The 12,583-nt window shown below is 40.0% G+C and overlaps 1 protein-coding gene across 8 annotated transcripts in view; it reads right to left on the bottom strand.

Moving 5' to 3' along the window:
* Positions 1-12,583, bottom strand: part of Mtmr3 (myotubularin related protein 3) — a 103,256-nt gene that overhangs the window by 21,728 nt on the left and 68,945 nt on the right. For all 8 annotated transcript variants that reach the window (XM_052199613.1, XM_052199612.1, XM_052199611.1 and 5 more), the window contains 2 exons: positions 5,913-6,009; positions 2,850-2,963 (listed from right to left, as the gene is read on the bottom strand). In XM_052199613.1, the coding sequence (XP_052055573.1) occupies positions 2,850-2,963; positions 5,913-6,009 (211 nt within the window). The remainder of the gene's footprint in view (positions 1-2,849; positions 2,964-5,912; positions 6,010-12,583) is intronic.

A 12,583-nucleotide genomic window follows, 5' to 3' on the forward strand; every position in this document is an offset into this window, starting at 1 on the left:
CATCAGATGAGGACCACCAAGTGCACAGAGACGCTGGGAGCTGCACTACAGATGGAACGCTCAAGCTCGCTCGCTCTCTCTCTCTCTCCATCTCTCTCTCTCTGTTTCTCTCTGTCTCTGCCTCTCTCTCTCTCTCTCTCTCTCTCTCTCTCTCTCTCTCTCTCTCTCTCTCTCTCTCTGTCTCTTGTCTCTCTGTCTCTCTATCTCTCTGTCTCTCTCTCTTGCTGTGTTAGAGCAACTCTGTAGCTCTCTAATCAGGTACTGGTTCAGGCCAGTATTGCAAAGTAACTGCTGCTAATGACCTCAGAAATCACTGCTGCAGTCCACACATAACTAAATCTAGGAAATGCTGGATTTAGGAGCATCTTGCTACCTGTGGTAGTTTGAATGAGAATGGCCCCCAAAGGCTCATAGACTTAAATGCTTACTCATAAAGAATGCCACTATTTGAGAAAGATAGAAGCTGTGGCATTACTGGAGTAGGTGTGACCTTGTGGGAAGAAGTGTGTCATTGAGAGTTGGCTTTAAGGTTTCAAAAACTCCTGTGCCAAGCCTTGCCCCTCTCTCTCTTGGCCTGCAGATCAGGATGTAGCTCACAGGGACTGTTCTAGAGCCCTAAGTGCTGCCATGCTCCACCACTTAAATGTTTTCTTTTGTAAGAGTTGCCTTGGTCACAGTGACTAAGACATCACCTCTGTGGCACTGAAGAGTGGTGGGGTGTCCGGAACATTCTTCAACATACCCCTAACAAAACTAAACAACACAGGGATCCAATTCAGAGATAAGAGACATAAAACACATGTCCTGCAACAAAGAGAGCAGCTCCAGGAAGCCTGCTTGGTTTACATGGCTACACCAAGAACTTTCAACCACAATCTAGACAGATTTTCTCTCAAGGATTGTCGGTGACAATTTCTATTTATGTACATATTCTAGGTATCTAGAATGGGGAGCCCTAGAACTCACACCTTCTAGAATTGGATTATAGAAAAGAAAGGAAAAAAAGCTAATTTTTTTTTTTAAAAAAAGAAACACATTCTAAGGAGCTCTTAACTTTAGGCTTTCTGCTTAAAGGGAGAAAAACAGCTTTTACTGAAAGCCTTTTACTCAGAAAGAGTACTTCCTCTTTCTGCTCCAAGTCACACGTCTCCTACGTGCCAGGCAGCCAATCTAACACAGCGTTTGGTCCTGGTAGCAGCCAGCTGCTTTCCCAGCCTCATAAATCCCTCCAGCTTTCCCTGTTCTCTAAGTCTTTGTCCTTCTCAGTACTTGAGTGACAGGTAAATTTGGTGACCTACTTTGGTGTCTGAAAACAAAACTGATAAAAATGGACATTGAAGGCTTAATGGGTCCCACTGAGCCACAGGCAGTGTCCTTCAGGTTCTGTATTCAGGGTGGCATCGGAATTTGCCTTCAATAGGCTAAATGAACAAGCTGGTTACCTTCATAGGAATGTCACAAGAAATATACCTTCCTAGAGCCTCAATATTGGAGTGCAATAGCTCCTGGTGTGGCAGTTTTTAACTAAGACATTGTTTGGGCTCACTTTGGGCAGTCTAAAAGGTCTACAAACCAAAAAGTAAAATGAAGAATGTTAACATTACAAGACACAAAATGACTTCCTAAAAATTTAACATTGTGTAATAGCAGAGTGGTCACTAATTTATAAAGCTAGTACTCAAATATATACTCTATTTCAAATAGAAGGCAATTAAAAGGCATTAAAGTGTTAAGAGGCCCTCATTTACATACTACAGCACATCTGCGTATCACCAACCCCTTTTAAAACATGTCCCCCTTAGCCCTTATATAGACCCCCATTCCCTCACAATAAAAATTCCTTATGCAAGGAAGAGGAAAGCTTGTAAGAAGCTCATGTTATCAGAATATGCACCTCTCCAAGGGTGTAACAGCAGCAAACACTTGCTGAGGAGGAAAACTTTAGTAGAGATGCCTGTAGTGCTCTAGCTAATGCCAGTAAAGTAATGTGGCTGTCATGAGTTACACTCTGGGGAGTCTTCCAGCGACACGGCTACTTCTCATCTTCTATATCCCTCCGACTTACTCTTCACTCGCGCTCCTGTGACCTTAAAAGTTCCATATGGTCAGCAGACAGCCTCAGGTGGAACCATTTCTTAGGTCTGTAGTCCGTGTCCTACCGGATTTATAGAGGGCTGCTCATGTTTCCCCACAAGAGATTACATAGAGCTCTCATGTCTTGCATCTCTGAAATTTCCTGTCTAGCCACAGTTGATTCTAATTCATCTCAAAACAAGAATCCTTCCTTCCATATGTTAAAGTGACAATCACAAACACCATTAGAGTTCATTCAGCTCTATTCTAAATCTTACCAATCTTTCAACACAAAGTCCTGTTAAACATCTGAAGCTAAATGCAATGAATACAAGAAAAAATGTTATTTTTATTTTATTTAAATAAAATATTTAATTTTTTATTACATTAATAATAAATTTAATTTATTATTTTAAATATACCGGTCTCCCTATACCTAGCCCTGAAGTCCTTACATAGACCAGGCTAACTTAAAGTCACAGATATCCACCTGTCTCTATCTCCTGAGTGCTAGGATTAAAGGTGTGCACTGCAACAGGTGGCCCAGACACTTTCTATTGAAATATTTTCATCAGGGTTCACTTGCATTGTCAACTTCTGTGACACAATTCTGGACACAGTCAGTGCTGGTGTTCCTCTTTCTGCAGGCACAGCTTTAGCAATAAGGAAGCATGCACTTGCTAGGGACTGTCTCTTCCAGGTCAGCAGCTGTCAGGACAGTGGGGGTGGGTGGGGGGAGGGATATGAAGTACCTGGGGCTGGTCTAGCTTACATACCTGTAGATGACAGCAGGGATACGCTTCCAGGATCTAAAGCCTGCCACACTTTCCAGCTCTTTGTCAGTGATCCAAGCAGGTACTATGAGCTCTTGTGGATAACTACCACATAATCTGTTGGAAAGAAGAGAATGGTGGTGAGAAGGAAAGAAAAGGGGGAGAAGATGGAGGAGTGTAAGATGGGCAGAGGGGCAGGACATGAGCTGGCATAGGGACACTATTCATACCATCACAAAGTCAGTTAAAAGGCAATGAGGGTGCTTGCCTAGCAAGTTCAAGGACCTATATTCATTCTCTTGCATAGGAGAAAAAAAAAATGGCAGACAAGAAACTGAGGGGGCATTATTTGAGGTTTTGGTCTCCTTACCAGAACAGGCAGCCATAATTTTTGCTTATATTATACAAGTTATCTTTGGTGGTTCAATCTGATGCTGCCTTTTGGAATTTCAGTCTTCCAGGTTCTTTGTCAAAATAAAGCATGAAAAGGACAAAGCCCACCATTTCAGATCTCCTCTTCTGATTAACTTCTCACTTGATCTGAACCAGAATGTCTTAATTTTTTAAAAAAGATTTATTTACTTATTTTATGTATGTGAGTATACTGTAGCTGTCTGCAGACACACCAGAAGAGGGCATTAGATTTCATTACAGATAGTTGTGAGCTACCATGTGGGTGCTGGGATTTGAACTCAGGACCTCTAGAAGAGCAGACAGTGCTCTTAACCACTGAGCCATCTCTCTAGTCCCAGGGATGTCCTAATTTTAAGTAACAAGTGCAGCCACAAGATATACAGATACAATACACAATAATCATCCCAATGAGTGCCTGGCAGTGGTGGCACACACCTTTAATCCCAGCACTTGGGAGGCAGAGGATTTCTGAGTTCCAGGCTAGAGTGAGTTCCAGGACAGCCAGGGCTACACAGAAAACAACAAAAACAAACAAACAAACAAACAAACCCCAATAATCCCAATGAGCCAAATTAGTAATGTGAGCATGATTTCTATAACATACACATCGGAAGAAACTATTTCCTGTGTTCTCTGCCTCGCACTTTCACCCCCTTGCTCATTTTAAAACAAGGTGGTTTTGCATTCTAGTCAAGCAGGTGACTTGGGATACAGTACTTCTGACAGATTTTATTTACAGGGCAGTATCACTAGGTAATCTTCCTTTTGAACACTGAAAGCACTATGAAATTTAATCCTAAAACTCAAAAACTATCTGTGCTAGCTAGTTTTTATGTCAACTTGACATGAGCTAGGGACATGTGAGAAGAAAAGTTAAGAAAATTCCTCCATAGGATTGGCTTATAGGCATTTTCTTGACTGATGACTGACTGGTGTGGGAGGGCCCAGCCCACTGGACAGGCGATGCTGGATGGTAGAGAATTCAGTTGAACAAGCCATGGAGAGTAAACCAGTATGCAATACTTATCCATGGCTTCTGTTCTAACCCTGAGGTTTCTACCCTGAGTTCATGTGCTGATTTCTGTTGATGACTATGATGTGGAAATATAAACAAACTAAAATGTTTGCTCTTGAAGTTGCTTATTGGTAATGGTGCTTTATTACAGCAATAGGACCCCTGAGATACCATCACCTCCATTACCCTGCCCTACTCTATGAATTAGGGGACTTGAGACATCGGGGTTTTGATTATTCAACACTACATCTCTTTCTTTCCTTTTCTCAATTTCCAGAAGATAAAGAACCAGAAATTTAAAAGCCACTGAATCAGAAGGATGGTTGTGATTGAGAATAGCTACACAAACTTCCTAACACCCATTCAAACTCTTTAAAATGACCTGCGACAGTCACCATGGCAACTACTCTAATAGCTTGTCTTGTTCTTTTTATTTTATGTTTAATACTAGATCTGGGTTTCACTTGTTAGGAGTAGAATAAATGTTTCACAGTCCTGGAGGCTGACTTGTTCATATGAACTGCTGATTTCTTTGTCCCTGTCCAGCAGACACCACACCTGTTCTACTCAGAAGTTAGCTCTTCTCACTGTTGGCAACAGTTCCAGTTAAGAAAACGAGGTTCCATTCAGCAAAGCCTATGTAACCTCAGATTTTCTATGGCTATTCTGTCTTTCCAATCTGCCTCTGAGAACAGCTCCATGTGAAGCTCTCATGTGTTTGTAACCTCCAGGTTCTTAACTTCTTGGCTAGGCCTCAATACATATCCATGTGAAGAATTATAATGAGTGGTAGGTTTTCCAGTGAAAAATGGCCAGCCACAAACAGACCAAGAAAATGAATATTATAATTTGAGGTAACTGAAAAGATCAAAGGATGATTAGTGATACAAAGAAACATACAAGTAGAATATATTCATTTCAGTCTCCTGGACTGTGTTGTTTCACAGAAATCTTTGACAAAAAAATCCCAGTATCTAGCTACCTTCTATCACCAAAGCACTTACATGTTTTAAGTTTTAAGGAAACAGGTAATGAATGAATTTAATAATAGTTATTTAGCATTTAATGGTTAAATGATCATAGCCGAGAACATTTGTCATGAGGGACTGGGGATATTAGTCAGCAGGAAAAGTACTTGTGCTATGCTACCATAAGCATCTATGTTCAGATCTCCAGTGTCCATGTGAAAGGTTGGGTGTGGTAGGAAAACACACACATGTGCACACACACACACACACACACACACACACACATGTGCACACACACACAGTCAGACAGGCATGTGTTTATCCTTGCTTTTAAGTGCACTGATTCCATAATGCCAAAGTGGTGACAAATACACACTACTACTGCACACAGCAAGCATAGTGTCACCCAGACATGCATGCGGCAAGAAGAAAGGCAGCCTGCAGGGGTTAAAAGAAAGGTTTCAAGAACTTATTATGCAAGGAGCATTTTCCACTCCAAAAATATTGAACAAAAGGTTCAAAAAGAACTCTGAAGAGCACGAATTTAGAGTTAATTAACAAAATTCTATTTCAAAGTACCTGAATTTAATGTCCTGCCACCTGAGAATTGGGGCTTCTGTTAAAGGTACTGGCTGTGAAACACAGTCTACAAGGATGCATGTAACTCACTTGTATTTCTCATTGATGTTGGAAATCCTCCAGGCATTGTTCATATCGAAACCCATCCGCTCCACTTCATTCTTAAACCTTGACGTTACATGTTCCCCTAGAGACAGAGACAGACAGCAGAAACAAAGAAATAAACACCACTTTGCAAAATGAAAATAAAACCACCACTACCTTTGCTCTATTCTATTTCAATGATTTTAAAGGCAGGAATATATAAATAGGTAACACACATTTAGCTTCAGTCAAAAAAAGGGGGGGGCAGGTTAAGACTACAGAAAGAAAAGAGGAGTAACAGATCAAGAATTATGTTATCTTAGCCACTGGATACCTTTAATCCCAGCACTCAGGAGCCAGAGGCAGGTGTATCTCTGAAAGTTTGAGACCAATCTGCTCTACAAAATAAATTCTAGGCCATCCAGGGCTATAGTAAGACCCCATATCTCAAGGAGTAGGATGTATTTACTTAAATTCTCCATTAGTATTGTTGTGCTCATTCGCTGCATTTCTTTAGAGGGCAAACACTCTGGGGAGATCAGTATAACACATGTCTCTGGCCCATGTTCTTTCTTGTAAATACACAAACTATTAGTTTACTTCCACACTCAGAATGACAGTATAAATAAAAAGAAATAAAATCCATCTTAAATCACCAAGATTGGTAACATAGATGTAAAATTCTTTATTTGAAACCCCTGGGTCTCATTTCAGAACTGGGAAGTTTCTGACTTTTAGAAAACTAAGACAATACATATAACACTGCAGTTCCAAGTTCAACAGGGGCTACTTAGGCGTCCCTAGATCCTCAGTGGAACACATGGGTACTTCATACCAAGTGAGATAACTGTGTCAGCTCAGTTCAGGTCAAACTGCAAATATATTAAGAAATGCCTTCAGGTTTTCAGAGACTGCAAGCAATCAGGCAAGTGGCCACTGCCAGTGATCAGAAATCTCACCAAGAACCTATTATTAAATGACACCTTAGGGATCTGTAACAACACACTCTCTCACCTAGTGTCTTAAGAGTTTCTATTCCTGCGCAAACATCATGACCAAGAAGCAAGTTGGGGAGGAAAGGGTTTATTCTGCTTAGACTTCCACACAGCTGTTCATCACCAAAGGAAGTCAGGACTGGAACTCAAGCAGGCCAGGAAGCAGGAGCTGATGCAGAGGCCATGGGGGGGGTGGGGGGGGTGGGGGAATGTTACTTACTGGCTTGCTTCCCCTGGCTTGATCAGTCTACTCTCTTATAGAACCCAAGACTACCAGCCCTGAGATGGTACCACCCACAAGGGGCCCTCCCCGCTTGATCCCTAATAGAGAAAATGCCCCACAGCTGGATCTCATGGAGGCACTTCCCCAACTGAAGCGCCTTTCTCTGTGATAACTCCAGCCTGTGTCAAGTTAACATACAAAACCAGCCAGTACACCTAGCTATAACCTCGTCACATCTCTCTTAAATGTGGCCCTTTATCCCTTAAGGCTGTAACAAAGGTAGAGCCAGACCAAAATCTAAAGTGCTTTCCTCCTTAGAAAGTGCATGGTTCCAGAGCAGTAACTTACTAAACAAAACTGAGCAGGTTCCTGATGTGTGCAACCAATGTTGGAAGCTATAAAACAAATGGGGACAGGGCTACGAGCAAGCACAACAAACAAAAGCACACAGCAGACTGCTCTGGAGAGAAGGATAAACTTTTGTTCTCCCTGGGAGATGAGCTTCAGAACAGAAAAACACTGATTGCTTGGATGAAGGCCAATCCTATAAAACTATGTCCCATTTAAACAACTCTTGAGTTTAGGCTAAGTATCACACGCTTCAGGAGGAAAAGCTCAGAAAAGATGATGTTCAGACAGGCAAGAAGAAATAACAGTTAAATCTGGCCATTTGAAAAGTTTAAGAAGTAACATAGCAGGCTCCCAAACAAGATAAAAAGCTATGTGAACAGGTGCTGTCTGTCTACAAATTGTAAGGAGTATTGGCCCATAGTAAAAATAAACAGGGAGCCTTTAACGTAAAAGATAAAGCTGTAAAATTGTGGCAACTTTCAAGTTTGTTAAAATAAGATATCACAAAGAGGAAGAGAGACAGCTCAGCAGTTAAGAGCACTGGTTGCTGTTCTTCCAGAGGTCTTGAGTTCAATTCCCCAGCACACACATGGTGACTCAAAGCTGACTATAATGGCATCCAATGCCCTCTCTGATGTGCAGAGGTATATGGAAACAAAATACCCGTGTATATATAAAATATATAATTTTTCTTCTTTGGGTGCCATAGTTCAGAAGAAGGCATAGAATCGCCTAAAATTAGAGTTACATAGAGTTGTGAGCTGCCATGTAGGTGCTGGGAATCGAACCCTGGTCTTCAGAAAGAGTAGCCAGTACTCTTAACTGCCTAGTTACCACTGACACTCCAACTTCTATGTCTTTAATTCTTAATGCTTCGTAAGTAAATCCAGCATAGTGTTTCCTTTCCTGTTTTTATTTTTTCCTCTTATATTTATTATTTTTCTGCCTATAATATTTTAATAGTATTTTGACTTTATTTTTATGATTTTTGGAGACAGAAACACTGCCTAGGTTGGTTTGTAGGCTGATCCTCTTACCTCTGCCTCCCCGTTACTAGAATTACAAGCATACCACCACCCCCATTGCCCTACTAGCTTTTACTTTAAAAAAAAAACAACCTCTTGCTTTTATTTTTTATTTATGTATTTATTCTCATTATTATTTTATGTATAAATGCAGGTTCATAGTACACATGTGAAAGTCAGAGACAACTTGTGGGGGGAATCAGTTCTCTTCTCCTGTAGTGAGTTCTAGAGATCAAATTCAGATTATAAGCAGCAAGCATTTTAACCTGCTAAAACATCTCATTGGCCCATTTTTTTAAATTTTATTCCTGTTTTTACATTTATTTAAATTTTTTAGATTGTTTTATTTATTTATGCTTTTAGGTTTATATGTTTTATTTTGTATTTTTGATGTTTAGCCTGCAAGTATGAATGTGCACCACGAAGGCAGAAACTTCTGATTTCTTTACTCAGTCATATCATGTGATATTTTTCTGGAAACTGTCCTATGAGAAGACATTTTTTGCTGAAGTAGGCATGTGGAATGTTTTGCTGAGAACAAACAAATGGTGTTTTCTGGAATCTGCCTGGAACAAAGGCATGTGATGTTTAGCTAGAGAGGACAGTTGAGAGAATGTGTGATTTTGGAACGGGTATAAATATAGCCCACCAGACAGTGGGCGATGCTGTATGGTATTGGTTCTCCTTGCCACTTTTTGCTGGTCTTCATTGGCTTTGCTGATGCTGGTGTCTCTGACTACACTGTGTGGCATTGGTTCACCTTGCAACTCTTTGCTGGTCATTGCTTGTTGTGACTTCATTGAGCAACACACCAACGAACTTCTGGTGGTGTTCCAGTGGACTTGGGCCAATTGGCAGAGTTTTGCAGTTTTTTCTGGTTCAAACTGCTGTTACTGATTCATGAATAGTGTTTGCGAGTGTACTGAACTACCGCTGCTGATTCTACTGAACTAAACTGCTGATATCCTGACATCCCAGATCGGATTTGCTCCAAAGAACTATTTTTCTTTTTTTTTGGGGGGGGGGGGGTTGGTTGTTTTTTGTTTTTTTTGTTTTTTTTTTTTCCAGAGACAGGGTTTCTCTGTTTAGCCCTGGCTGTCCTGGAACTCACTCTGTAGACCAGGCTGGTCTCGAACTCAGAAATCCACCTGCCTCTGCCTCCCAAGTGCTGGGATTAAAGGCGTGTGCCGCCACCGCCGCCGCCACCACCACCTGGTCAAAGAACTATTTCTAAACAGGTCCACATCCTTCTTTGCCCTACTAACCTTTCCCTTCCACTACCTCTGGTAGGGGTGGGCAGGAAGGGAGGTTAAAGCAATTAAGAACGCTTATTAAAGTAGGTTTTAAAAAATCTAACCCTACACACCACTATTTTGCCTGGTGCCCTCAGAAGACAGTAGAAGGAGTCAGATTCTCTGGGATTAGAGTTACAGAGGATTGTGAGTCACCATTTAAATGCTAGGAAATGAACCTGAATCTTCTGCAAGAGCAACAAGTACTTTAAACACCTGAACCATCTCTCCATTCCCCTCATTCATCTAATTTCTAAAAAACATTCTTGCAAATAGGATATCATTTTTGTTTTATTGTTACTTTTATTTTTTTTCTAAATGTCCTATTTTCTTTCCCCCTCCATAGCTTGCCTACTTGTCTTGTTCTCTATAGTCAACCTTTCCCTGCCTGCATCATCTCAGCCATTTAGTGTTACTGGCTGCACTGAGTAGTTACAACCTCCCAGCATAGTCTACATTAGTTTTGCCATATTCTGTCCAACAGTCACTACTATTGTAGGAGTGAGCTTAACCAGGTTCAAGTGGATTTCTTTATCTTGTGTGGTTTGACACTGACATTTTCTCCTCTCTTAGGGGGAGTAAGGCTCCAAGTAAGTTTCTCACTAAGAATACCTACAAATACAACCAGATGGGACATCCAAACTACCTGATTCACAAATCACAAACTAGGAACAGAAGAAACAAGAAAAGATAGAATATTTTAATTCCTCAACTACTGAATTCAAAGATATTGACAGATGAAAAATTAAAGTTTACTGGTAAAAATGATCTGGTGGCCTCAAAGAACATGCAACCAGCAGATGAACTAAATCCAAGAGCTAAAGAGAAAATCAGCCGGGAGCATAGAGTCAGCAAAGTGGATGAAAAAAAAATAAGCAACATGAATGATAAAACAACATAAAAGAAAAATTCAGCAAGAAGATTGTTATTTTAGAAAAATATGTTGGAAATGAAGAATTTAGTGAGTCAGAGTCAAAAAACAAAAACAGTGGAAAGCACTAACACAGAGCAACCATCCAGAAGAATCTCGGGGACTCAGGCCAAGGTCAAGAAAAGACCAGATTAAAGCATAAATAAAAACAAAGAACCAGGTATGGTGGTATACACTTTAATCCCAGTACTCAAGAGGCAGAAACAGATGGATCTCTAAGTTCAAAGTCAGCCTAGTCTATATAAGGAGTTTCAAGACAGCCAGGACTACTAGTGACATTCTATCTCAAACCAAATATTAATATAATGCAGATCAACACAATCAAGCCAGAAGAAGCAGAGACTAAAAGCTACAGGCTGGCTGGAGAGGCGGCCTGACCAGCAGTTAAAGGAGCTGCTGCTCGAGTGTGAGGACCAGAGTCAGACCCCAGCACATGTGGTGCATCTGTGACCTCATCACCAGGGGCGCAGAGACAGGTCTGCTGTCACTCACTGTCAGCCTAGTTGAAAACCATGAGCTCCATGTTCACAGGAAGACCCTGCCTCAAAAAGGTACCCTAATACACTATACACTTTCATGAACATACACAGTCAATCAATCAATACTAAAGATATAGAATATGGTCAATGAAATAGTAACAAAAATTCCAAAATCCAGAGAAAGGACATTCAAATATGAAAGAGATTCAAAATATCAAGCACACATCACCAGAGCTGTTCTGATGCATATTAAGAGTCAAGTGTCAAATATAAAGCAAGAAATAATATTATAAACTGTTAAGAGAAAAACACCAAGTCACCTAACAGTGGCAAACACATTAGAATATCCTAAGATTCCTCACCAGTAAAGTAGGTAAGCACTCTATGACTTATTTCAAGTCCCTAAAGTAAATAACTGCCAACTAAGACTACTATAACCAGCAAAAAAGATTAAGACATATAAGTTATTTTCCAAGTCATTTCCAAACAACATAAGCAGTTGATGACTACCCAGCCAAAATTGCAAACGATAACTATAAGAACACTATTCACTGAGGAGGAAAAAAGGACAGTTTTAAACAAAAATACTTTTTATGTTCATTTAATCACATGTCCATCATTTTTATGAGTGGTATAAAAATTTATATTGTGTTGAATATAATACAAAATTAAAATTAAAAATTAAAAAAAGGACAGTTTCAATCCCAAGTGCACAGGAAAGAATAAACTTCATGAGACTAGATGTACACTGGAGAACTAGAGAGGGATTTATCATGTCCAATAGTAAAATAGCAAATCTTTACAATTAACAGGAGCATAATAACCACACAAGTCAGAAAACTACAGTAATTAGTAAGAACCTCTTAATAATAACTTTAAGCGTAAATGGCTTCAATTTACTGATATAAAGATGCAAGACCAGCTGACTGGACTAGCTGACAAGATGCAACTACCTGTGGTCAGCAAGAAACAGATTTCATTGGCAAGTCCACAGATTGAGTCAAAGGATGAAAGAAGAGAAAAAAGAAAAGAAAGTCAGAGGATGGAAGCCTATATATGAAAAAAACAAAACAAAGCAAAAAATAGGAGCCCCAAACAGGGGAAAATATGCTATTCTCATTCTGATAAAGCAGACTACAAGTCAAAATAACCAGAAGACATAAAGAAAGACAATATATTAATAAAGAGAACAATTTACCAAAAAGATGTAACAGTTGTAAACACATATGTGCCAAATGTTGGGGCTTCATATTTTGTAAAGCAAACATTAATAAACACAAAAGGTCACATAGTTCCTCATAAAATAACTGTGGGTGAGTTCAATATCCAACTCTCACCTTTAGACATACCATCCACATAAAAATACACAAACTTCAGAGTT

Source organism: Apodemus sylvaticus, chromosome 11 (genome assembly GCF_947179515.1).
Source record: "Apodemus sylvaticus chromosome 11, mApoSyl1.1, whole genome shotgun sequence".
Classification (NCBI taxonomy): domain Eukaryota; kingdom Metazoa; phylum Chordata; class Mammalia; order Rodentia; family Muridae; genus Apodemus; species Apodemus sylvaticus.